The 27945-nt window shown below is 40.4% G+C and overlaps 2 protein-coding genes across 3 annotated transcripts; one reads left to right on the forward strand and one right to left on the reverse strand.

The window, feature by feature from the left end:
• Nucleotides 1–529: 529 nt before the first annotated feature.
• On the forward strand, nucleotides 530–17278 carry LOC133533166 (uncharacterized). Of its 2 annotated transcripts, XM_061872127.1 has the most exons (8): nucleotides 532–749; nucleotides 843–910; nucleotides 1216–1260; nucleotides 1609–1693; nucleotides 3408–3581; nucleotides 11588–11793; nucleotides 13508–13639; nucleotides 15539–17278. In XM_061872127.1, exons 3-8 carry the CDS (start codon nucleotides 1218–1220, stop codon nucleotides 15580–15582), a joined length of 684 nt encoding a protein of 227 aa, XP_061728111.1. In that variant the 5' UTR covers nucleotides 532–749; nucleotides 843–910; nucleotides 1216–1217; the 3' UTR covers nucleotides 15583–17278. The 2 variants fall into 2 exon arrangements, with proteins under 2 accessions (XP_061728112.1, XP_061728111.1); XM_061872128.1 differs by lacking the exon at nucleotides 843–910 and having other exon boundaries at nucleotides 530–749.
• A 797-nt stretch (nucleotides 17279–18075) lies between these two features.
• LOC133533167 (mitochondrial intermembrane space import and assembly protein 40) lies at nucleotides 18076–24201 on the reverse strand. Its single transcript, XM_061872129.1, has 5 exons — nucleotides 24005–24201; nucleotides 23289–23413; nucleotides 22147–22292; nucleotides 21145–21381; nucleotides 18076–19690 (listed from the first exon to the last, which is right to left on the reverse strand). The coding sequence occupies exons 4-5, from the start codon at nucleotides 21372–21374 to the stop codon at nucleotides 19480–19482; spliced, it is 441 nt and encodes a 146-aa protein (XP_061728113.1). The 5' UTR covers nucleotides 21375–21381; nucleotides 22147–22292; nucleotides 23289–23413; nucleotides 24005–24201; the 3' UTR covers nucleotides 18076–19479.
• Between the last annotated feature and the right edge of the window lie 3744 nt (nucleotides 24202–27945).

The raw sequence follows: 27945 nt of genomic DNA on the forward strand, positions 1-27945 counted from the left end.
ACAGTCACATAATAGTACATTACGATACAAGTGCGAAAAATAGGGAAATTCGAAACGAGTGGCGATAAATTAAAACACGACCGAAGGGAGTGTTTTAAATCGACACGAGTTGCGAATTATCTATTCGCACATGTATCGTACAACGTTTTACAGTACATATGGCCCTTTAAATGTTTGACAGAGTAACGTAATATGCTAATTTGCGCACTAGTGCGGTAAAGTAGCACCATATGTACTGTAAAATTAGATTGAGCACCACAGTCGAGCAAACAACGCGCTTCATGCATTGCATTTGTTTTTTCGTTCTTAACTAAAATAACTGCAGTGGACAGCAAGACCTATCGCCGCAGACAGATAACGATATGGGCGCAGACACATACTCCTGCGGGAATCTCTCTGTGTCACTCTAATTACGCCTTAATTGGAGTAAACGAGAAAGATGCCCGCCATTTGGGAACTTCGGTGTTCGGAACTCTGGAATCTACAGAAACTGATTGGTTTATTAGAAACCACAATTCCACTGATGAGGGCGCCACTAGACGGACGATGCAGTCTTCATCAGCGAAACGAACAAAGCATGACGCAAAAACCAATTTCCAAATGTAAATTGAAATATAAAAGCAATTAACTATGAAGTCGATGAAGCTTGAATTGATATTATGTTATCCACTGGCGATGACTAGGTAGTACCTGCCGAAACTAGACTCGAACCGTCTCCGACTGCGACACGAGGGACCTCAAAATATTAGGTACTACATCTTTAATAACGTACTATTCTTGTCCCTAATATTCTGAGGTCCTCTCTGTCGCAGTCGGAGACGTTTCAAGTCGAGTTTCGGTAGTTATCGTCAGTGGATACAATGGGGACTGTTTTGAGGACATAACTATCAGAAGATCGCTTTTTAATTTTGTATATAAATATTTTGCATACTTAATATATATATATATTTCCTGTTTGTCAGAACGTAAAGAATTTCCATGTAAGAGTTTAGTATTTTTAATTTTAATTACATGATGTTGGTGTTATTTTCTGGCAGGCAAGGAAATTCTTCAGATTCTGAAAAAAAGGATAAAAATATATTTTATTTATGCTAAATATACACGTACGTTGTATGTAAAATAATTTCACATCGTTTTCCCAGTATTATCGTTTTACAATTTCGTACTCATTCCTGCTTACAAAGTTAATAGGTACTCATGTTCTTTTTTTTGCAGAAATGCATGCTTCGTGCCTTCTAGCACTTGCAGTTTGTGGATTGCGTAAGTGGTAGTGTAAGTTACAGTTAGTCACAGTCTCGGACATCCCGCGCTGCACGCGCGACGCTCCTGTGCAGGAGCGCCGAGCGGGTGTGATGATTGCGCTAAGGACGAGCCGCAAGGGCCAACTAAAGTAGCCCTCAAACTATTGCTATTACTTATGTGGCACGTACAGCATCCCTATATCTATATACAAATCATAAACTCTTCACAACCCATTTTCAAGAGTTTCATGTTCATGGTAAGTACTTAATTTTAAACTGTGATCTCTATTGAAATCGGTTATAAATGCTGACTTTAACGAAAGGAAATATAACTGTACATTTCTTCATATAATTGTGATGCTTTCAGCGTACACAATCACACAAGAAATACATCCTCATGGTCATGAAGCTGAGAAATTTGATTTTGGCCGGATAACTACAGTGCTTACCACGTGAGTTATACGAGAACTTAACTACATATACATAAGCATTCAGCCATCTAAACATTATTCAGCAAACAGCATTTTTCACCTATCAATAGAGTGATTCTCGAGGAAGGTTTAGGTGTATAATTTGTTAAGGTTTATGAGACGATGTTTGCTACAGATGTCGGAAAAAATCACGCTGTCTAGGAGCTTTATTCGAAAACGCTGCCTAATCCGTTTAAGATATAACAACGCAATGTATGGTGGGATTGCCTCTCGTTGATTGGTCTACAAAAATGTCCGCGATGGTATACAGGATGATTCAGGAGACGTGAGCAGGATCAAGCCTGTCTATTCAGTAAGTTATAAGCAACTGTTTCGTACTAGTGCGATTGAAGTTGATTAAATTTTTATAGTTTAAAAAAAAAGTTTAAATTTATTTAAAACATTTATGGTCACCGTCTTTGTTTTATCTTAACAAGTGACAAATTTAATGTCATCGAAGTCAGATTACTTTTGAAAAATCGTATCTCAGTTATCTCACTCAAGTGTGACATTTTGTATTCTTCATAATCAAAGTGCTCTCGTAACGGTTAAAGAGGTTTTATCTTTGTTAATTAAGCGTTGTAGGGTGTCCATGATTGTAGATAATCAAATTTGTCCTTAGTAAAAAGTTGAATAACAGAAAAACAGTGTGACTGTTTTAAACATGATGGTGAACGATTCATTAACATTTACTTATTGTGTAGGCTGGAGTCCTGGTCACGTCGCATGATTTATGAGACATGAATCATTCTGTATATCTATCTTTTAAGGATAACTTAACTTACTACATAAGTATATATCCATTCTTAACTTCTAAAAAAAGCGGCCAAGTGCGAGTCGGACTCGCTCATGAAGGGTTCCGTACCATTTATGACGTATTAAAAAAAAACTACTAACTAGATCTCGTTCAAACCAATTTAAAACAATAAATTTTGGGGGTTCCCCATACTTAGAACTGAAACTCAAAAAATCTTTTTTCATCAAACCCATACGTGTGGGGTATCTATGGATAGGTCTTCAAAAATGATATTTAGGCTTCTAATATCATTTTTTCCTAAACTGAATAGTTTGCGCGAGAGACACTTCCAAAGTGGAAAAATGTGTCCCCCCCCGGCCCCTGTAACTTCTAAAATAACAATGAAAAATAAAAAAAAAATATATGATATACATTACCATGCAAACTTCCACCGAAAATTAGTTTTAACGAGATCTAGTAAGTAGTTTTTTTTTAAATACATCATAAATGGTACGGAACCCTTCATGGGCGAGTCCGACTCGCACTTTGCCGCTTTTTATATTTGAAAATATCATACGTATTCCCTAAAAGAGGATCACAAGGTATGTTTGTTTGTCTATGTTTGTCGAACGCAATACTTAGAAAGCGGTGTGCGTCATTACTAAACCGTCTTCGCCATAGCCCAATATTGTAAACGTGCTGACGCAGCGCTGGCGCTGGGACTCGCCGTTGTTCGCGCGCTGTGTACGGCTGCACGCGCCGCCGCTCGCCGCTTTTATGTTTATTTTTGTTTGTTGTTAGGTATCACTAACATAGATTTATAAGTTTTGATATGGATTGTAATGTTTGAAATAAAAAAAATGAATTGAATTGAATATGTTAGTCTGTATATGTGGGTATGTATCTGTGGGCCTCAGTTGCCTGTTAATAAGTGATAGATATTTGATTTTGATTATGTAGGACGAAAGTGTACTACGCGCCGAACCCGGGGCTGGACGCGTACTGGGTGGGCGGCGAGTGGGTGTTTGGCAGCACGCGCACCACGGCCACCACGCTCGAGACGTCGCGCCAACGCATCATCAACGCCGACCGCATGCTCGTGTGCGGCCGGCCCTGTGCGCGCGTCTATAGGAAGTACGTATATGTTCAACAGCATGCGCAATACGGCCACCACGCGCTCCAAGCCGCGCCTAAACGTCATTAACGCCGACCGCATGCACGTGTGCGGCCGCCCTGCGCGCGCCTCTATAGGTATTACGTACATGTTCGGCAGCACGGGCACCACGCGTCGCGCCAACGCGTCATCAACGCTGACCGCAAGCTCATGAGCGGCCGGCCCTGTGCGCGCATCTATAGGAAGTACGTAAGTACATGTTCGGCAGTACACCACGGGCTCCATGCACTCCAAGTCGCGCTTGCGCGTTATCCACGCCCACCGCAACCTCGTGTGCGCGCGATTCAGGAAGTACTCTACCATCCAAACTACATGTACAGAGGGGTAACTTAATTTTGTTTTACTAGGAATTAATCCAGCTAGTCGAAAAATGTACACTAAAACTGGTAAATCCTGATTCAAAGATTGTAAAACGTAGGTACATTGCTGTCAGCCATGTTCATATAATTGGAGATGTCGGTATCACGAGCAATCTATAATTATCGGATCCCATTAATAGAAATTGCCGCCATCTTTACTAATGTTAACTAGATTTTTAAGTGTCGCCTTCCTGGAGCACCCTCCACTTTAGGTACAACTTCATGGATTAATATCGTATTTTACGAAAGACAACGTGATAATTGATTAACTTATTAATGAAAATTCATCCGGTCTCTTTTTAGGGTTCCGTAGCCAAATGGCAAAAAACGGAACCCTTATAGATTCGTCATGTGAGTCATGTCCGTCTGTCTGTCCGATTCTGTCACAGCCACTTTTTTCCGAAACTATAAGAGCTATACTGTTCAAACTTGGTAAGTAGATGTATTCTATGAACCGCATTAAGATTTTTACAGAAAAATAGAAAAAAGGCAATAAATGGGGGTTCCCCATACTTAGAACTGAAACTCAAAAAAACTTTTTCATCAAACCCATATGTGTGGGATATCTATGGATAGGTCTTTAAAAATGATATTGAGGTTTCTAATATCATTTTTTTTCTAAACTGAATAGTTTGCGCGAGAGACACTTCCAAAGTGGTAAAATGTGTGTCCCTCCCCCCGTAACTTCTAAAATAACAGAATGAAAAATCTAAAAAAATATATAATATATATATATAATATTTTTCATTAAACCCATACATGTGGGGTATCTATAGGTCTTCAAAAATGATATTTAGGTTTCTAATATAATTTTTTTCTGAATAGTTTGCGCGAGAGACACTTCCAAAGTGAAAAAATGTGTCCCCCCCCCCTGTATCTTCTAAAATAACAGAATGAAAAATCAAAAAAAAATATATAATATACATTGCCATGCAAACTTCCACCGAAAATTGGTTTGAACGAGATCTAGTAAGTTGTTTTTTTTGTAATATGTCATAAAATTATTATTTTTTTCATCAAAGCTATACGTTTGTGGTATCTATGGATAGGTCTTCAAAAATGATATTTAGGTTCCCAATATCATTTTTTTCTAAACTGAATAGTTTGCGCGATAGACACTTCCAAAGTGAAAAAATGTGTCCCCCCTCCCTGTAACTTCTAAAATAACAGAATGAAAAATCTAAAAAAAAATACATATATGATATACATTACCATGCAAACTTCCACCGAAAATTGGTTTGAACGAGATCTAGTAAGTAGTTTTTTTAATACGTAATAAATGGTACGGAACCCTTCATGGGCGAGTCCGACTCGCACTTGGCCGCTTTTTATCTTTCAATCGGTATATTTTTTGCAACATTTGACCACGCATGCGTATTTAACTTTTTTCTTCGGACAATTAATACACTGACGTCTCAATTCGACTGACGGACGGCAGATTGGTGGAAGAGGCCATAGAGATAACTGTCAATGTGTGTCACGCGTAATCACTAGGAAATTGGTGGATGATGAAGTGGGTACTTGATTGAGTGGTTTGCAGACAGTGCCGGATTAAGATATTTTGATGCCCTAAGCATTTCTAAACCATGGTGCCCCCTCATCAAGATTACATTGAATTTTCTTAGTAAATTGAGTGACGTTTATTGCCGCATTACTGCTGAGAATAGACTTTCAATCCGTCACATCATTTTATCACGGAAATTGACAGTAGGTACTGCAGCAGTAATGTAACAGTAGCTAAGGTCAAGTGTAAGCAAATTCGAAGACCGTGTTTCGCATAAGAGCCCTTATTCCTTGGAGCGTTCTCCGATTTCACGAAATAACGCTCGATAGATGGCGTTGGCGCTCGGTGCGCGAGCGCCGGCAACGCGACGCGCGTTTCAATGCAGACTAGAATAATCTTGATAGTTTTCAATATAATTTCAAGCAACATTAATTTTAGTGTTATATGATATCATATGGGCACTCTTTATTTTATTTTATATGCACAGTAGTTTTTTTTTTATGTACACTACTACTAAGTGTACAGACTACAGAGTGTACTATAACCCTTGCTCTTTATTCTGTCTCTTTCACACCAATGGAAAATGAAAAAGTTAGTAAATGACTGCAGGTATAAATGGGTGAATCAACTTTTTATGTTTTGTTATCCTGTCCCGTTGTCCAAGGGACAACAGTGGCACAGTTTGTTTGAAGAGACTTTGTATGCCGTTCTATTAACATGCTTAGTAGGGGGCCCATTATGGACATTGGTTATAACGACCACAAAAACGCAAGTTTGATACATTTAAGTACCATAAAATCAGTATTTCAATGAACTTTTGTCCCCTGGACAACTAATCGTAACCATGGCAACGAGTGACGCTAAAAAGTTGATTCTCCCAAATAAAGTATATTAGTGCGATAGAGAGACGGATAGTGTTTCGCTGTTGTGACGTAAAAGATCGTTTGCGCATGTTAGTGCGATAGAAAGACAGATAGTGTTTCGTTGTCGTATCGTAAACGATTGGCATGTTGGCCACACACTTGCTTGGTGCCTAGCCAAAATACCAATCTTTTGCGTATATTAGTGCGATAGAGAGTAGAGAGACAGTAGTGTTTCGTTGTCGTATCGTAAACGATTGGCATGTTGGCTACGCACCCATGATACCTAGCCAAGAAGCCAATCGATTGCACATATTAGTGCGATAGAGAGACAGATAGTGTTTCCTTGTCGTATCGTAAACGTTTGGCATGGTGGCTACGCACCCATGCTGCCTAGTCAAGATGCCAATCGTTTGCGCACATTAGTGCTATAGAGTTTCAGTTTTATTTGAAGTCACGTTAGGGTTTGTATTATTATTTATGACCCGAATGAACTCCATCCAGGTTCTCATGATGGAGTCAGGAGTTGGTCACCAGGAGGCCTACCGCGAACCACGTTCGACGTGTTGCCTCTCTGTCGCACTTGTAAATTCGTACGTCAGTTTGATAGGGAGGTAACTCGTCGAACGTGGTTCGCGGTAGGCCCTCTGAACTCCTAATCTACTCATCATAACTCCATCGTGTTTGGGCTCAAAAGATTTGCCCCGACAAGCACCATCAATCTAGTTGAAGTCCGCGGTCTCATGATGGAGTCAGGAGTCGGTCACTAGAACTCCTAATCTACTCATTATAATTCCATCGTGTTTGGGCTCCATAGATTTGCCCTGACGAGCACCATCGACCTATCTTCGATCTATCGAAATCTTTTGAGTCCAAACACGATGTAATTATAATGAGTAGATTAGGAGTTCTGGTGACCAACTCCTGACTCAATCATGAGACCCTGGACTTTATCTAGATTGATGGTGATCGTCAGGGCAAATCTATTGAGCCCAAACACGATGGAGTTATGATGAGTGGATTAGGAGTTCTGGTGACCAACTCCTGACTCCATCATGAGACCCTGGACCTCATCTAGATCGATGGTGTTCGTCAGGGCAAATCTATTGAGCCCAAACAGGATGGAGTTATGATGAGTAGATTAGGAGTTCTAATGACCAACTCCTGACTCCATCATGAGAACTTGGACTTCATCCGGGTCAAAAATAATAATGCAAACCCTAACGTAATTTCAAGTAAAAATGCGTTTTTCAGAAAATCGCCGCCAAATAACACTAGACCCTACTCATAGTGTTGTGTTCCTGCTGGTGAGTAAGGTTGCCAGAGCTCAACGAGGGATGGGAGGGGGTTAGGGTCGGCAACGCGCATGTAACTCCTCTGGAGTTGCAGGCGTACATAGGCTACGGATACTGCTTACCATCAGGCGGGCCGTAAGCTTGTTTGCCACCGACGTAGTATTAAAAAAAAGGACCACTGAAAATCCATCAATAAGGCACTGGTCCCACCGCCGGCTACAAACTATAAGCGAGTGAAACTATAAACTACAAACTAGTGGGCGAGCGGCGAGAAGCGAGTATAGTTTTACTAGTTTAGACGCTGAGCTATAAGCGAGTGTTTGCGTGCGACGGGCGATTACTCGCTCCACTAGCTCAGCCGGGTGGCCCAGCATAAAGGTAAAACTTAAGAGGGCCCTATTCGCCAATGACCTATACAGGGTGGAAATAGATTTTGGGTCAGTGAGTGCAGCCACCAGATTCCGTACTGCTAAGCGAAAATGGTCTTAGAAGACCTTCCTTCTATTTCAAATTAATAAAGATTGGCGTTTAAAGATTTTTGAAAAAACATACGGGGTGCGAGAAAATTTTTGACAAACTTTTTTATTATGTCTATCGATTCTATTCCTATCCAGTATCAATAGTTTCCGTGGGTCAGCTTTCGGTAATGTACAAAAAAGTCAGAAATAAAAAAAAATGTTTTCGTACATTTACTATGAAGAAAAATTTACAATTGAGTGTTACAAAAATAGGTACCTTATTAGTGCGGTAGAGACAGGTAGATGCGATTAACCCGCAATTTTTTCCTCTATATAATAAGTTCGATCGACCACTTGCAAAGTATGGTTAACTATGTACAAGGTATATTTAATTGCCGCAGCCAAGGTGTTAAAAAAAAGAAAATCCTAATCAAAATGTTTGTTAAATAAATCGATCTCTTTCAATTTCTTGCATCCAACATTTTCTTGTCATTCTTTTTAAAATATCTTTTTTTTTCTTCCGTCTCTTCAAAATTGCCACTGCCACTACACACACGCTTTTATAAAATACATCATCATCGTCATCCGAACTGGACAACAAAGATAGTTCATATGATTGTTTTAAATTAATTGTAAATACGTGCACTCGCATCCACCTCATAAGGTAAAATGATCGGTCTGATCGCCAAGCAGGCACCGGCGAGTACCGCTGAGCTAGTTTTATAGTCGATAGCTTTTATCGCGGCGGTCAACTAGAAAACAGTGGTCCCACCGCCAACTATCAGCGAGCTCGGCTATCAACTAGTAAAATTATGTACTAGAAACAGTTGACAATCAGCGGGCGGCTAGTAAACATTGTATGGAATTATCGCTTACTCGCCGGGCGGTGGGAGAGTGTCTTCGCCGGCGGTGTGAACAAGCCAGCTATGAACTATAAATATATATCTCTCTCTTTTATTTACACGAAAGCGATTATCTTTTGTTCGTTTCTTGAGCTAGAAAATAGCCGATAGTTCATAGCTTACTCGCTCGCGGTGGGACCAGTGCCTAAGCGAGTCTGTTGTTAAGCATAGTGTAAAAAATGAACTTTTATTAAGATTTTCTAATCGCAGTATATAGCACTTCTCGGAACTCTGTAGCTGATTACGAACGCAACGAATGCCTTACAATCGAGCACAGGTCCGTCCTCTAAGCGCGCTCCGCGCAGAATGAGAGCGTGGCGTCGATGCTGCGTGATTTATACGTGTTTAAAAAAAATATAAATTTAAAAAATAAAATATAATTTACGGCAATGTAGGTCCCATAGTTATGTTTTTTTTTTTTTATAGGTTAACATAAAGTTACAGTTTGCTATAATATTATTTTTAAAGCAACATATGCGTACAATTTGCGGAAAAAAAATATAATAAAACCCTGTTTTCGCCAAAAAAATGAAGAAAACTCGGAAGGTATTTTATCAGTTTTTTCAAATGAATCTTCGATTGTTAATCATTCCAGCCCCTCGTACGAGATATGTTGAATCAAATTGTAGTCATTCATGTACCAAATGATTCTTGTTTACAGCAAAATTGAGAACCGAAACGCCACATCTCACTGCAAAATTTGGAAAAGACTCCCAAAAAACTCATTAAAAAAGAGGTTTAAAAGAGAAAATGAAAATTTGAACTATTGGAGCCGCTAGTTTAGGAAACGATTATTTAAGTACGTTACCAGTTTTTGAATAAATACTAATAGTTACGTCGTAATCTTGAATGAAAAAGGAAGCATTTTACAAAATACGCTCGTCTGTAGGAATAAGGACTCATAAGGCCGGAAGCCAAGCCAACCAATATCGAAATGTAAGCGAAGACGTAAGACAGGCCGTACTCCGTACAGGGTTTTGCAACCTCTATAGCTAGAGCTTTCCTGCGAAGCTCATTCATGTGAGGGCAAAGGCCTTCAGTACGGGCTTAGCCATGTCTTAAATAGCAAATTATTGACCTGACCTGACGTTTCAAGGACGGCGTTGTCCCCATGGTCTCGGAGAAGACTGGGTAAAGTCGACATCATTATCTTGACGTTGGAGGTAATTTTGGAACTTAATCAAACGCGATTAAGTCCCGTTTTCTTAAATAATAATGTGTCACAATTACCTAGGCCAATAAAATTAGATTTTTTTCGAATTTGGTCCTAAAAATGCGTATAATCCGAGTTTGCTCCATCCCAGGAGGTGTGCTGGTAAATGTTTCCTCTTTTTCAGTTTTTTTTCTTGTAAATCGAAAACGATACGTCCGTTGGAAAAATTGTTCTAATTATGACTAAAATTGATATCTGAGGATTCGAAATGTAATTTAACTATGTTCTTGCAATAAAATTTATTGATTGATTGAAGATACCTTAATATGTATTCGTAGTAAATTGTAAAAAAAAGATCCGAAAACGCCTTACCAGTGTCTGATCCTCCAAGTGCTATGGTTTCGCAATCCAAAGGAAAAAAATATCTTCTAAGGATCCCAAAAGGTATGCACACCTCTTGGGATGGAGCAAACTCGGATTATACGCATTTAAGACCAAATGAAAGTATTAAAACAATTTCCAGCTTGCTGGGAATTAATTATTATTTATTATAATTTTTCGATCTAATTTGATTGGCCTAAATCATGAAACTTTAAATCAGTGTTTTTAAAAGCAAAGGCTGAGTTTTCCATAAGGCTAAACGCGCGGAGCGTTCGATCGGCGCTGACGGATAGGCCAAAGGTCGAGCTGGCCAGGCTTGAATTTGACCAATGATGAGGTAAGAATGGCTGGACGTCCGGAGCGTCCGATCGCGGCGCGTTATCATACAGTACAACCAACGGCAAGGTGTGAGCAAAGCAGAAGGCCCAGCTGCGAGAGAGGACTTGGATTTGGATCCATAGCCAAGTGAAAGTGAGGCAGTTTGCATAAAGTAGAAGGCCTAGCGTCGCATAAGACTTAACGGCGAACTGCAAAAGAGTGCCTTGAAATCGAACCTATGTAATCACGGTTCTCCTACTGCTCAACCTTTGGCTTACCTCGAAAGCGCAACTTGATAAGATACTTTTAGTTTTCGGCCTTCGCGGGGCCCTTTATAACACTTTGACAATTAGGTCGCAGGATCACGGCTCTGCAGAAACTCGGCCTGGCCGACACATCTGGTGTGCAAGAGAGCAAAATTCGCTACAAAATCGGTAATCTACGTCGAGAAAATCAGTTGGCCACAAGCCCGACGGTAAGAATTTTTGACCATGAGCTTTGAGGGCCTCCGCGTAAGTTTGGAGATGTGCTTACGTGTCCTCACTCTCTTACGAACCTTCGTTATTAGATGGGTAGACACATACCAAAAAGTTTCGTGTACATAAGTACTACACTACGACTGCGATGCTGATGCAGCCTGTGCGTTTTTTTTTCCTACGATTTTGGTGCCCCCCTAGATGTGGTGCCCTAAGCAAGTGCTTATTTTGCTTAATGGTTAATCCGGCACTGTTTGCAGACTAACGGGCAACGTGTGCGTGCACAAGCTGGACAACGTGTACGACCCGAAGTACACCGGCGAATGGCAACAGTCCAAGACCCTGGGGCTCATCGACTGGCGGCTCGGCGGCGTGATGGACCGCAACTACGACTACCTGCGCACCTTCGACTCCTACTGCCACTTCCTCGACGCCCAGTGTCGCTCCAAGCTCGCGCACGGCTCCGGTGCGTGCCACATGCCACACCTCCGCTGCCTCCACCACAGACTACTTTTGCTTTTAAATTAAATATGTGTTTGTGTGAGTGATGGAGCGTAGTATAGGTTTACTAGCTAGGTGTTTGTGTGAGTGATGGAGCGTAGTATAGGTTTACTAGCTAGGTGTTTGTGTGAGTGATGGAGCGTAGTATAGGTTTACTAGCTAGGTGTTCGCAGACCTTACGAGTTAAAGACACGGAACTACGGAGTTGTAGGTGTGGGTTTGGGTATGCAGTATCCGTTCCAGTACCAAGAATCTAATTTGGGGGCACGGTAGTTCCCCTGCCAAGACGAGCATAGCGAAGCGCAAGGGCACCTACCTTTAACCCTTTTCCAGGCCGCACCAATCTACAAGGTTTTCCTAAAAGAATCAAATATATTCAAATAAAACCCGGTTTTTTGATTCATTTGAAGACAAGTCACATTTTCCGAATGTGCAATCTAATTTGAACTTTAAATCGGATGGGTAAGGTTGAAATTCTATTGGCGCGTATGTGGTCGATAAATCGTATCATGCCTGGAAAAGGGTTAAACGGTTCGTCGGTTTTTCGAACCCTCATTACGTGTGTTTTGGATTATACCAATAAACAGCATTATCTGGATATAATGTCGATAGCGGACTTATTACGCATAAAAAATTTCAATTGCATAGCTCTCATACTTTAGATTTTATTCATATCTAAAAAACCCCGATTTCGTCACTGACTCACTCACTGATGATCATCAAAACCATAAATATGCAGGATAGTATTAGTACACTCACAACAAAAATATTCAAAAACTTGATATTTTCCGCCTCTAAGGACGTGAAAAGGAATCAATAATCGCTGAAGCGATTTAGTAAAAAATTGGTATGTAGATAGTTTTTAACCCCAAAATCACCCCGTCAGGGTGAAAAGGGGGAGGAAAAAGGGGTTGAAGTTTGTATGGGGATTATGGGGAACCAGTAAAAAAGCAGATTGTATAAAACATGATACGAATACCATGACCAGATACGAATTTCAGAATATTTTATAGTAAATCAACCCCAACCCTTTTTAGGAAATGAAAGATTGTCATAAGCAACATAGAAAAAGAAGTGAAATCCCATCAAAAACATTTTCATGTAAAATGTTGCCAAGACGAGACCACCAGGGAGGTGCATAAGATTCCATTCATTATGCACCTCCCTGAAAGTAATCCTGGCGGTGCCCATGCAAGCTTCTAACTCTGTAAGCGCTAGCTTCACAAACTCTACACCTTAGTTAAAATATGTGGCTTGGCCGTTTCGTTTCGTATAAGAAGTATTGTACTTATAATAAACAATAATGGATAGTGAATACATTTTTCACCTTACGCCCATGTGACAGCAGCCAAGCGGTCTCGTCTTGGCAACATTTTACATGAAAATGTTTTTGATGGGATTCAATAATACGAGTTCTTTTAGCGCGGTTTAAAAATAAACATTTCATTTCATTTCATTTCATTTAATCCATTGTTTTATCATGTTCATCAGTACATTGATCTTATCAATACGTAATTTTGGTAAGACAACTAAGGGAAGCCCGGCTTTTAGGCTTGTATGGGAGTACCGCCAAAGGTGGGCCAATGAGTCCGAACATAATATAGCAGTGATCCGGCCGAGTGCAGGAAACGAGGGGAGGCCTTGCCCAGCAACATGTGTGTTTATATCTCATGTTCCAGGCTTCGCGTTCCTGCACATGGGCCCGTGCCTGCGCGACGAGGACGCCTTCCCCAACCTCATGTGGGCCAACGACATCAAGAACCGCAAGCGCCAGTTCATCCACAAATACTACAAAATGTTAAACTACGAAGGTCGGTCCAAGTGGGTTATGCGTTTTTGGTGCGGGAACATTGACATATATCTAAGGACGGGCCTTACAGGCACTAAGAATCGTGCTAGTTCAGTGGTGTCACTCACGAATTCGAGCCAATAGTGCAGTCCAACGCAACTAGTTGCGACCAATCGCGTTGTGGCGTTAGACTGCACGATTGGCTCGAATTCGTGTGCGTGACACCGCTGTACTGGCCCCATTCTTATTGCCTGTAAGGCCCGTCCTTAGATATATGTCAATAATGTGCGGGAATGACTTCGTGTAATCGTTATCAAACTTGGCATGAATTATAAAACCGGCCATGTGCGAGTCGGACACGCGCACGAAGGGTTCCGTACCTATCTATAAAAACGGCAAAAAAATCAAGTTTGTTCTATGTTCGTCTATTCCCCCTTAAATATTTATTTTATTCTACTTTTTGGTATTTTTGATGTTAAAGCGGCAACAGAAATACCTACATCATCTGGGAAAATTTCAACTACCTAACTATCACGGTTCATGAGATACAGCCTGGTGACAGACGGACAGCGCATTCTTAGTAATAGGGTCCCGTTAAGGTTCCGTTTGTACGGAACCCTAAAAAATACAAAAAGTAATCATATTTGCATACACGACTGCGGTTTGAAACTTTGAACCCGGATCGTCGCTGTTACAAAGCGGCTGTTTGCCAACTGCGCCATTGTAAGTCAGTGAAATTAGGCTAAACTAGTACTTGTTCGTTCTCGAGATATAATTAAAATAAGCAAAGGGTCGTGACTATTTTTAGGTTTCCGTAGCCAAATGGCAAAAAACGGAACCCTTATGGATTCGTTATGTCTCTGTCTGTCCGTCCGTCCGTCCGTATGTCACAGCCACTTTTTTCCGAAACTATAAGAACTGTTGAAACTTGGTAAGTAGATGTATTTTGTGAACCGCATTAAGATTATCACACAAAAATAGAAAAAAAAAACAATAAATTTTGGGGGTTCCCCATACTTAGAACTGAAACTCAAATTTTTTTTCATCAACCCATACGTGTGGGGTATCTATGGATAGATCTTCAAAAATGATATTGAGGTTTCTAATATCTTTTTTTTCTAAACTGAATAGTTTGCGCGAGAGACACTTCCAAAGTGATAAAATGTGTGTTCCCTCCCCTGTAACTTCTAAAATAAGAGAATGATAAAACTAAAAAAAATATATGATGTACATACATTACCATGCAAACTTCCACCGAAAATTGGTTTGAACGAGATCTAGTATGTAGTTTTTTTTGAATACGTCATAAACGGTACGGAACCCTTCATGGGCGAGTCCGACTCGCACTTGGCCGTTATTTTCGCCTAGCCCCCATCCGCTAACCGTCTTATAAGTAACTTCGTTTCAATCGGTAGTACCTAAGCTCCAAATGTGCTTAATTGCTTAGAAATGTTAAAATAGTTTCTAATATTTTTCAACAATTTCTAAACATTCCCGTATTTGGGCTTGTATAGACCGGTATAATGGCTTCTCTACACGATGGCCCAGCGTAGGCCAATCCCAGGGACGCATTTATGCGTTAGAGGGAGAAAGTGATATTGCTATCTCTTTTCACCGCATAGCTGCGTCCCTTAGACTGGCCTACGCTGGGCCATCGTGTAGATGAGCCCTAACATGTAACCTCGGGGTATGGTATGGTCATGCGCGCGCGTACGGTCAGCTGCAGTGGAATGGTACTGGTAGTGGCCCACCCTGCCCACCTGCATACAACTTTCTATGCAGTGTGGTGCTTTGTCGCTTTATCTCCGCTGCTCTGCTGACTGTACAACTAATAGCAATAATGGCGGGCGCTCGCTCCCGTCGTCGGGTTTCACTTTTTGAACTATATGGAAGTGAATAACGGACGTATTTTGTGTTTCAGGTAAACTACGTTATTGGTTTGTATTATTGTTAGTCACCACGTGAGCTCAGAGAGCCTACGTGAAAAACGAAACATTGTTATTTGTCTCTCTATCGCACGAATACAGAAGAGCAATAGAGAGGCATATAACGAAATTTCGTTTTTCGCGATAGGCCCTTAGCCCTCAGATGGCCAAAACAGCGGTCGATTTTAGACTCGTGATCACATGTGCTGGTTCATGTTATTGTAACCATCAAAGATAATTTTTAAATAGAGGTGGATTGTCAAAGAAAACTTTGAAGCCACAGTAAATTTACTGCCATCTTTCGACGCATGATTAAAACTTTTAGAACGTCATTTGACTTTAGTCCTTATTCTTTCACTGATATGTGTTCAATTTGTTAAATATCAAAAAGTGGAGCCATCTAATAGATTAAAGGCCAGAGGTATGGCGGCATCTTTCGAGCGATGGTTATGGCCGATAAGATGGCACCACTTTTTGATATTTAACAAATTTAACACATATCACTGAAAGATTAAGGATTAAAGTCAAATGACGTTCTAAATGTTTTAATCATGTGTCGAAAGATGGCCGTAAATTTACCTGGTTACAGTTTTCTTTGACAATCCACACCTCTAGGTATTCCATATTCTCTTTGGTAACCATTCTGGTTCCCGCATACAGTAGGTACTTACTTGGCTACAGTCAACCAAATTGTTAATGTATGTACGGCAGGCAAGTACCTACGGTGAGAGGAAAGCTTTCATTTAGTACTTATACGATAATATGTAGTCACCAATTACAAAAATTAAGATACCGATATAAGGTAAGGTGGTAATATATTAGTTACCGATATTTTACTTTACATTAAAATAAATAATTTTAATTATAAATTAAGAAAACTTGTCAATTATTTTTTGTCTTTTCATTCACCAAACAAAGAAATATAATTCTACCTAAGACTAATCATCATGTGCATTTACCTGACACGATGTTGAACATTTTGTGCCATAAATTGTTTCTCTTAATGTCATTATCTTCGAGCAACACCGGCTTCCGACATAGGTCATCACATCATGTATGGAGTGTGGAATTAAAGGGAGGAAAATCTCTTATGGCAGAACTATTGCAAAAGTGACCAGCTTTCAGCTGTAAAAAGCTTAATAGTTCCTAATCTCTCCGGTGGCGCTAGGTAGGCTCATGGATTACATGAATCATAGAGGTAAAGTAAATTTTATTTGTGGAACACAGGTGTTACAATTAAGCTCTATATATAAAGTAATAAATAGAACTCTGTGTTTTGCCTATTGGTGTACAAATATTTAAATAGTCACATATGTTAAAATTAAAATGTTACACATCAAATACCTTAACAAAGGTAACAATTAAAACATTTAGAATATAATAGAATAGCAACATTTCACAAATCTAAAATATAATGATGAAGTACTTAGTTACTTACATGTTAAACTAGTATCTAAAGCTTGACCAGTAATATATGATCATGCGCCATATTGCGGAATTTCATTGGAACTAAATTTTTCATACTAAACTGAACTGTCAACCTATACATGAGAATAGCAGCTCTTGACAATGATCATATATTTCTGGTTGGGCTTTATATAAAATGGACAAGTTATAATTTTTTCAGGTATCTTCAGAAAAATCACTTACTGAGTAATAGCATTTGTTTATTAAGTATTAATTTTGTTGTATTTTAAATTGGTCAGGTTGCAGGGACCTTATAATATATAGATGAAATGGGGCAACAAATAACCCGATCCAATTACGTAGGTTGTCAGGAATGTTAAAACGTGTTTTTAATTTTGTCACATTGCGTATCTTCTTTCCCTCACGGGCACGCGTATAGCACATCTATATAAACACTAGGTCTATGACATTTTGTTTCGGTGTATTGTGGCGCTGCCTATTTAATGTTTTTTTATGGACTCTTTTCATACATAGAGATTTTCCTCCTTTTATTCCACACTCCATAACATTATGGTTCGGCGGCACGTGAAGTGGCCAGTCAAGTGTTAGGTAAAAGGTAAAAGAGGTTTTAGAATCTGTTTAATGAGGTCTCATTTAATTATCTCATTAACAGGTTGTTTTTACGTAGCAAATTTGTTTTACAATTTTTTCGAAAAAACATCATAAAACCTATAATATTTCATATTTTAATATACTCCCAGAGCCGAGTACTGTCAGCTGTAAAAATATTGGTAACTAATCTGTTAGCATCTTATCAATAATACGTCCTATACTTAGTAATATTTGAAGTAGATTCTATGATAGTTCTAGTCGTAGATTCCTAGTCACTGAGTAAAATGTTTTAGTTACATTAGACTGTCAGTCGTTAATAGATGTAATTAAATGTATTGTTTTAAAAGAGGTTGTTTTATTTTAATTAAATTTTAATGACGATGTATTTATTTAACATATAAATAGGTGTTCACCTATTCAATACGCACTGACAATGTTGTTTACATTATTAATAAATGAATTAGAAACAGGGATGGCGCGGGGGGAGCTCGCTCGGGCGAAGGAAAACAGAGTGTATTTCAAAACAATATATTGGTCACTCCTCTCGAGTGAACGAACTAAACTAACCTTACCGAACCCGTGACAGCGTGGTCGCTTTTGTATCGCCTGTCTAACACGTGCGAAAGTGATGCATGACACGACAGGCGATAGAAATGCGGCCACGCGACCGCCGCAGCACGCGCCAGGGCGGTGAGTGGCGGTGAGTGGCGACGAGTGGCGACGAGTGGCGACGAGTGGCGGCGAGTGGCGACGCCGCTACAACCGCGTACGACTGTATAATATGGAACTGGCGGTGTCCGTTCTTTGCGAAAATTTATATCATCGTAGGTATAGAAATTTCTTAAATTATAACCAGACGTAGGAATCCGTGGGGTAAAATTGTTTAACAAGTAGGGAGTTCCCGTATCGATAAACTCGACTATCGATGCTAGTTCTATATACTAGTGATCACTCAAGGGTTTGCTTGTAAAAATATGTTTTTATTAAGAGTAAAAAAAATAATGTAATAATAACTCAATGTACTCTTCTTCGTTTTTAAGACAAGACAAGACAATTTTATAATTTTACTCCCTTGATTTTAGACGCTTAATACCCAGAAATATGGAACAAATTCTGGTCGTTTACTTTAACAATAGTAAATAGGACATTCACGAAGAAAAAAATTGGGATGAGTAAAATTACAACATTGTCTCGCCCGTCTTAAAAACGAAGAAGAGTACATTGAGTTATTATTTAAGTATTATTTTTACTCTTAATAAAAACGTATTTTTACACAGGCGCGGATACAAGATTTGGCTTAGGGGGGGGCCATTTTGAGAAAATCATATATTTTTGCACAGAAAATAAGGTAAAAAAAAATTTTCTCAATTTAGTAATGTGAGAGCCAGGGTTTTAGGGGGGGGGGGGCATTGCCCCTATGGCCCCCCCCTTGTATCCGCGCCTGTTTTTACAAGCAAACCCTTGAGTGATCACTAGTATATAGAACTAGCATCGATAGTCGAGTTTATCGATACGGGAACTCCCTACTTGTCAAACAATTTTGCCCCGCGGATTCCTATGTCCGATTATAACTAAACATTTGCTAACTTTTCTGTCAAGGATTATGTTTCATTCTAATATTTAGAACCGTCTCGACCGCACGTCAAAACGGAGCAAATAATGATTACTAAAACTACAATTAAGTCGAAGTTAGCTAAAATTATGTAATCATTAAAGAGCAAAATCTTTGCGGGGGCGTTTCGTTAAAATAACGAATATTGAACATAAAGGAAGTACTAAAACCAATATCTAGAACATGTCCGACCGGGCCGAGTCTGCGACGACTTGACAAGCGAAAAATCAAAAACGGGCCAATATTCAACGTCAAGGTCGTATGAAAATATGACGTGTTTATGGCACAGGAGGGTAGGGGCGCTCGCTAGGGCTCGGCGAGCTCCTTGTGGTCGCCGGGCGGGGCGGCGCCGGGCGGGCTGGCGGCCGGCGGGCTGGCGCCGGGGTCGGCGCCCGGCGGGCCGGCGCCCGACTCCTCCTCCTCGTCGTCGCGCCCGTACAGCTCGGGGTAGCCGGCCATGCACGCCTGCATCTCGCTGAACTTCTCGTAGCAGTCGCTGCCCTTCGGCTCCGCCTCGCTGTGACATAAACGTGCAAAACTAAAATAAATCCTGTGACGCCATTACTCGCAACCAGATGGCGCCAGTAGTTACTGTCCTGCGGAGCGACGCTCCGGCCTCGGCGATAGTGACACCGCTCACCGATAGATGTCTCCGCTTGCATCTTAGATGGCGCTATATCGTTTAAAATTGAATTAATGTATCTACATGACCCTTTAAAACTTTAGCTTAAAGATCTCAGTTTTCGGTTTTTCACTTATACTCGTATATTGAAAACTGCGTCTGAGCGAAACTTACGACTACTTACACAAAACGAAAGCTGATTAAATTTGCTACAAGTTTAATTAGTCAAGTTTCTCGATATCGTGAATAGTTGTCGAGATATTCTCATTAAAAGTTTGGGCCAACATCATAAACAAGTCTGCAAAAAACCAGAACTACCGGATTTGACAAACGCTAATGTATACATTAATAACCCATAAAAGTGATGCTAAGTCCGAATTTGATAGTCTATCACACCGGAACTTGCCGAAAGTACAAAATAGAAGGTCACTTCCGGTGCGAAAAAGGGGAGGCTGATGACCCATCTGATAGATAGATAGATAAAATCTTTATTCAACCACAACTTACATGCTTTGTGACACAAACAAATAACAAGAGAGAAAGAAAATTGACAAGAGACAAAGAAAAAGTAACATACAGTTTGACACTAATATCAATAATTACGTCAACAATCAAATGTATTACGTGTCTTATTTTTAGATTAATAGAGATATTAGTAGAGGGTCATGTGTTGTGGTAAAGAATAAATGCTGCGGAGACCACAGCGCTGATCTTCCGTCAGAACCTTAAAACCTACACTAATAAACGACCAGTGCAGCACTAGTCAATGTACTTATAGATTAGATTAGATTAGATTAGATGATTTATTTCATGAAAGACAATTACATAATAAATTTGCATTGATGTCAAAAATATAAGAATTTCTATATGTTTAAATATATACTTATGCATGTTACATATATATACGGGAATAATAGTTATGGCAGCAGTTACAAATTTACTGTATATAGTACTGAGGCACGGGCAGCCCCAGTTGATGGAGCGTCGGGAGAGGAGGCACTCACCTGTAGTGGAAGCAGGAGAAGGCGTCCCTGAAGGGCTGCGCGCAGGGCCCGGTGGCCATGCCGCCGAGGCACGGGCAGCCCCAGTTGATGGAGCGTCGGGAGAGGAGGCACTCACCTGTAGTGGAAGCAGGAGAAGGCGTCCCTGAAGGGCTGCGCGCAGGGCCCGGTGGCCATGCCGCCGAGGCACGGGCAGCCCCAGTTGATGGAGCGTCGGGAGAGGAGGCACTCACCTGTAGTGGAAGCAGGAGAAGGCGTCCCTGAAGGGCTGCGCGCAGGGCCCGGTGGCCATGCCGCCGAGGCACGGGCAGCCCCAGTTGATGGAGCGTCGGGAGAGGAGGCACTCACCTGTAGTGGAAGCAGGAGAAGGCGTCCCTGAAGGGCTGCGCGCAGGGCCCGGTGGCCATGCCGCCGAGGCACGGGCAGCCCCAGTTGATGGAGCCGTCGGGCAGGATGAGCCCGGCGGCCGGCGCGGGCTCGGGCAGCGTGACTCGCGACGGCTCGGCCAGCGCCGCCGGGGACGCGATCAGCAGCACGTCCTTGCCGCCCGGCCCGCTCTCGATGCGGGATACCGACATGGTGGACCTACAACACAAATAGGCCTTACTTATTACCGGGTACTCTTACAAATTAAAAAAAAAAAAAAAAAATAGCCTTTATTTACAGGACAAAGAACAGTACTACTATCTCTCTATTATCTCCCATCTTTTGTATTCTTTGCCTGCTTGCCCTTCGGCAAAGGCCTCCTCCAACCTTCTCCACTCTCTCCGATCTATTGCCACTCTGCTCCAGGTACTGCCAGCTACCTGCGCAATGTCATCATCCCATCTCATTAGAGGTCTCTTTGCTCCTCTCTCTCCCTCTCTTGGGTACCATTGGGTGACTCGCTTGCTCCATTTATCTGTGCCTCGGATGATATGGCCAGCCCATTTCCATTTATGTCTTCTAATTTTTATGGCAATGTCTTGGACTTTCGTCCTATTCCTAATTAGGGTGTTTCGTAGCCGGTCAGTCTTCCGTACACCTATCATGCTCCTTTCCATGGCACGCTGGCAGCATGCTAGATGGGATGTAGTAGCTTTTGTCAGCGCCCAGGTCTGGCTACCATACATTAGGACGGGAAGAACACATGTGTTAAATAGTTTACCCTCTCTTACAAATTACTCAGCAGTAATTATTCGAATCCACACAAAGCGAGCATACGCGCGAGGAAATTTTGGCAGTGTAGACGTGCCTCGGCCGGGGCGGCACGCGCGTTTTTATCGGCCGAGGCACGTCTATCCCCATTTTACGTTACGGTTATCCCCGCTCGATCTATAAGCCATAGAACAACAAAACAGCCAAGTATACCTGTGTTGCTGTGTGTGATGTGTGTTATATGAAGGCCTGCAGCGAGGCGGCCTGGCGGGCGACGCGGAGCGCGGGCGCCGCGAGCAGCAGCGCGGCGCGCGCGCGCACCAGCTGGCCGCCCGCCACGCGCACTAACGCTCGCCCGCCTGCCCAACAACGAGATCACTGCCTCTGTACTTGTCTTCCAGACATTTACCTTGATAGTTTCACAGACCAGTATGCTACCCAAACAACCTGCTGTTGTTCAACTTTAGTACCAAAATGATCAAATAGAGCAATCAGGGCAGTCACTTTGTCATTTTATCTGGCATTCAAAAACTAGGTTCAACACATTAATTGTTTTCTCTTCTCCACTTTCATAATTACATGACTTGCATCCTTAAGAACTTGGTATATTCACCGTTATTACTACAGCACATGGCTTTACTCTGGTTTAATTGCAATGTTTTCCTTCTCCAAAGAACAATTAGTAAATATTAATATTTACACAAGGCCTATAAAATCTCATTAGCCGAGTCCACACAGAGCGAGCATATGCACGAGGAAATTTCCTCACGCACAATACGGCCAGTGTAGACGTGCCTCGGCTGAGGCGGCGCGATATTAACTATTGATATTAGTTTGTAGTCCAACTGAAAACCTCTTGTTTAGAAGCAACTCATCTTACTGCCACAAGTTATAAATATTTGCAAAAACTAATAACATAACAAAGAATTATCTTTGCTAAGTCAGATCTTACAGTCACCTATATAATTATATAACCAACATTTATGTTGGACTTTAAAGATTATAGAGAGAAAGGTAATGATTCTGATTCTTGGGGTAGCTTAAGCCTGAATTTCTTGCAGCGAGGACTAGGTAGAAGAGACTACGAGGGGGAGGTGATGTTGAAAATAGCACTGCAAGCTCGCATAACTCTGCTGATTTAGCCTAACCAGCAGCAAGTCGGTGGAGCATGTCAGCATCACAGCACACTGACTAAGTCTCAGAATCAAACAACTGTCATTTAAGCAGCAACCTGCCCACGCAGCCTGCTAACGACACTAGAGACCACTGGAGATAGGACTGTAAGGATTGCAGTCAGGATGGTAGGAGAGACTGGAAATTTTTAGGCAATGATTACACAAACACAGAGACGTTACCTGTTGGTGAGTGCTGCACAGTGAGCACGTCCAAAGGCAGCACAGAACCGCACTCTCCAAACACCTCCCCACAGGCTGCCTGTATAGTCTGCCGCACCTCAAGGGGCTCAACTTTATCTCCAATCCTGAATGAATACAGTATTTCATTAGTTACACTGTTACATACCATACCATGTCACTTGGTCCAGCACTATCTACTGATCTAGGATCAAGACCTAAAAAATGTTATTAATAATAAATAATTACTAACATAAACTGCACTGTGTGCACTGTTCAAGTATGTAAACAACTGAATGAACATCACATACATAAGCACTGGACTCATTTATTTTGTAGGACAACTAAAACATTTATATCTTACCCAGAGATTAAATAACATTAAATAAATTACAATGGCCCCATGGGTGAATGACCTTAACAATGTACATTGGATAAAACCTTGTATTAAGTTCGCTTTTCAATTCGTCGTCGGTATGTAACACTGGAAATCTTAATCCTATTGCACAATACTTACACTATCAGTGAATATCAGATAAACTCGGAACAACATTTTGACAGAAATATAGAAAGTCAACTTGAGTAAACACGGGTTGTAACAGCATCATGTTTGCATGAAAGAATCACTGCCGGCTCTGCAATCTACAAATCCCCCACGAATAGCTGAGAACGTCGAGAAGCAATTGCAATAAAATCGGGCCGCTTGCCGGTGTACTCACACGTCAACCAGCAGATAGAAGTAGCGCCCACTCATTCGAAATTCGAAGGCACTGCACTCGCAGTATGATATTTCGATAGAAAACTGTTAAATATTCACTTCAAAATAAATTATTAAATATTCGCACTGCACGTTTTGAGGTTACGAATACGCAATTGTCACAGGTCACAGTGACTGACACTAACGCAGTGTTGCCAGGTGTGGGGAAGGGAATTATCGTATTTGAGTGTCCAAATTATCGTACCGTTGACAAAATGATCGTACGTCTATCAAAAAGACAGTACCCCAAAACTTGCTAAAAAAATAAGCTTAAATTTCCTATGCATAATCAAACAAAACACAATATTTCAAAAAAAATTGCGCAAAAATGTGTATTATTATATTTTCTCGCAATTAATAATAAACAATATTCTGTAGGAATCTTATTAGACATAAGTAAGGCGTATGATAGGGTTTCTCATAATATCCTATTAAATAAGTTACAAGGTGTCTGGATACCGAGGAATAGTGCATAAGTGGGTTATGTTGTGTCATACCTCAAAAAACAGAGTAAAATGTGTAGAAGTCGAGTACTATAATAATAGAACTGAAAACATAAATTAAATAAGGTCAGATCAAGTATAATCAACGTTCAAAGGTCCATACCTCAAGGCAGTATGTTAGGGTGCTTATTCTTTTCAATTTATATAAACGATCTATCAAATATTATAGATTCACCAAGCGTTTTGTTTGCTGATGATATATCCGTTGTGTTTCCGTGCTCAAGCGTTAGTAACTGTAAATTTTACCTTGATAGTGCCCTTTCTAGATTAGAATCTTGGCGAACTGACCATAATCTCCAAATAAACTATAACAAAACCAAACTAATCCAGTTCAGGCCTTATCAAAAACAATCCTTAAAAATAGATATTTCATTTAAAAATAGTAAGTTAGAATCTGTAAATACTTTTCATTGCTAGGGTTAAATATAGATTCGCATAGACCACACAACAATTAATTAGTGGATTATCCCGATTTACGTATGTACTGTATGAATTAAAAAAGACTACCTATACAACAACTGCTTTAACAGCCTACCATGCTTATGCCCATTCCTTGTTCCGCTACGGCATATTGCTTTGGGGAAGTAGGACTATAGTAAACATTGTTTGTTTATTGTATAAAAACAGTGTATCAGAATAATAGTAAATATAAAACAAATGCATAGCTGTCGAACCTATTTCAAGGAGCTAGGCATCTTAACACTTACGTTATGTGCTTATATATATTTGAAATATGTAAATGTGCAAAACCGCTAAACCTCCGACGGAATAACAACCTCATGTTGCCCATATCCAACCTAACATTATATCATTCCATGATGTGCTTTTAATGCATATACAACAAAATTACACAAGCAATAAAATAGAAAAACCTAAATCATTTGAAACCGCCTTAAATAATTATTTATTAGATAAAAGTTATTAAATATTATTTGTAGGAGTTTTTTGATGATACCTTTCCGAAAAAATTGAATGCTAAATTTTTTTAAAGAATTATTTTTACCAACATAGCTGTGCAATGTATATGGCTTATAAGATTAGTTTTAAGTATAAGTACTTATTGTATAAGAATAAATTGCTGCGCCCTTACAGGGTCCGTATTTATTGTAATATATGAGCAATAAATATTTTATGAGTTATGAGTGTATTTTTGTGACAGATCCGGACGGTTTACAGAAAATATCGTCAATTTTGCCTTTTTTGAGAGGGAAAGTGTCATATTTTGCTTCAAATACTAGACTTTTTGGGTGGCATCGTCCAAAGGCTGAAATTATCGTACGATAGTGCTCTTTGGAACGTACATCGTAGCGGAGCCCAAATTATCGTACATGTACGAAAATTATAGTACACCTGGTAACACTGCACTAACGTGACATAATCTGACGGCTGCGTTTTGGTTCTGCATGTAACAGGTGCATTTGGATACAAGGTTTATTATAAACAATATTCGTAATGAACATAAAAACCTACTGTTAATGTAAACATAATAAATATATAACATTTTTATTTTTTTTAAATTCCGCTACCTAAAGGTTGTCTGGAAGAGATCGCTTTTTAGCGATAAGACCGCCTGTTGTTTACCTCTTCTTTATGTGTTGTATTATTTGTACTGTTTCTGTATTGAGGTGTGCAATAAAGTATATTTGTATTGTATTGTATTGTATATACTTACATATTTCATATTTTATTACTTACCTCTTCATCATTATAACACGTTTTGTTTAATATTGAAAAACCGTTCTTACTGCAAGCATGTTTTAAGTTTAGTAAGGCAACTTTTTTTTTACAATTATGGCCAATTCTTAGGGCAACATTCGACATTGTTTTTATACAACTTAAATACTTACACAAATGATTTCAATGTAAGTACACAAATAATCGTAAATAACGATACTTAGGTAATAATAGTAACTACAATGTTTTATATTTACTTACCATTGTTTCCGTCTTATAGCACATGCATACAAAAATACTTGTTGTTTTTCTTATTTTTTCGCAACTGCATTAAAAAACGTCGTTCAATACACGTGAGGAAATGTCATTCTTCACTGGTCCCGAGTCTTGCCAAGACTTTACTCGTGAAGTAATGACAAACTTTCCGCACTAGCATCGAAATGTACTATAAATTATGTTTAACAGAGAGAGTACATTAATAACGTGTTTTAACCTCCATAATATATAACGTCGCGAGCTGTTTTAGAATCAGTTTAGAATAACTATACTCTGGTAAACCAGTACAGCTTCAGTCAGATGAAAAAGGCAGCTGTGAAAAATGTAGGCTTGAAGGATAGACCTTCCCTACAAATTTGAATCTCGTGCATTTTTCTACTGACAAAGTTGACTTGCCAGACAATACCTGGCGTTCTTTGTACGATGTATAAATAAATATAAAATACCCATATAAAATGTACAACATAACATCTTCCTGTTAGGTATTGATAGATTTTAGGTCTGGAGTATCGCAGACACACAACTACAATAAAAGCACCACACATTTATTATTTAAAACTTTATTGCACAAAAGAAAAACTTAATGTACAAAAGGCGAACTTAATGCCATGAGGCATTCTCTACCAGTCAACCTTAGGGCAAAGCAGAAAAGATTGTAGGCGGTGCGTTTAAAACTAAAAGAAATTGTTATTGAAAGAATTAGACCCTACTCATAGTGTTGTGTTCCTGCCGGTGAGTAAGGTTGCCAGAGCTCAACGAGGGGGGGCGGGTTTAGGGTCGGCAACGCGCATGTAACTCCTCTGGAGTTGCAGGCGTACATAGGCTACGGAGACTGCTTACCATCAGGCGGGCCGTATGCTTGTTTGCTACCGAACGTAGTATAAAAAAAAATTAGAGTCCTAATACACATAAATTAATTATAAACTACTTAAATAAATCACGCACAGATTTCTTGAAAGAAAACTTGTTGGGAGCTTTTCTATTGTTAGGGGGAAGACCGTTCCAGAGACGTGCTGCGTGAATGGCGTAAGAGTTAGACATGAAGCTTGTTCTATGAGTGGGGATAGAAAGAGAGAGATTGCCAGTAGAGCGAAATTGCACATCAGCACAATCAAATCTACCTCTTCAAAGTAAAATATGTAATAGGCTTTCTCGGTGCGGCTGGACTGTAGGCTATAGCGTCGGCGAAGAGTATAGCGTCGGGGTAGAGTAGTATAAGCGACAAGCCGCCCCCGAAGTGGTACACGTACACGGTACACGGTACACGGCCGACACGGGTACATCCATCACGCAGGATCACTGCGCCGTGTTCGCCTTCAAGCTGCGTGTTGATGTGGGCCTTTCCCTGTGACGGCTGCGACACGACATGACGAAACGTCGCTCGCAAGCCGGCCGCCGCCGCGCCGCCGCCGCGCCGCCGCCGCGCCGCCGCCGCGCCGCCGCCGCGCCG

Source organism: Cydia pomonella, unplaced genomic scaffold, assembly GCF_033807575.1.
Source record: "Cydia pomonella isolate Wapato2018A unplaced genomic scaffold, ilCydPomo1 PGA_scaffold_102, whole genome shotgun sequence".
NCBI classification, from domain to species: domain Eukaryota; kingdom Metazoa; phylum Arthropoda; class Insecta; order Lepidoptera; family Tortricidae; genus Cydia; species Cydia pomonella.

What these genes read in the sequence shown, in the direction of transcription:
- LOC133533167 (XM_061872129.1), bottom strand. Translation starts at nt 21,374, where the DNA reads ATGTCGGTATCCCGCATCGAGAGCGGGCCGGGCGGCAAGGACGTGCTG. An exon ending in TTCTCCTGCTTCCACTACAG is followed by an intron (nt 19,691 to 21,144) that starts GTGAGTGCCTCC and finishes TTTATGTCACAG; the next exon opens with CGAGGCGGAGCCGAAGGGCA.
- LOC133533166 (XM_061872128.1), top strand. Translation starts at nt 1,218, where the DNA reads ATGCATGCTTCGTGCCTTCTAGCACTTGCAGTTTGTGGATTGC. An exon ending in ACTTGCAGTTTGTGGATTGC is followed by an intron (nt 1,261 to 1,608) that starts GTAAGTGGTAGT and finishes TGATGCTTTCAG; the next exon opens with CGTACACAATCACACAAGAA. An exon ending in ATAACTACAGTGCTTACCAC is followed by an intron (nt 1,694 to 3,407) that starts GTGAGTTATACG and finishes TTGATTATGTAG; the next exon opens with GACGAAAGTGTACTACGCGC.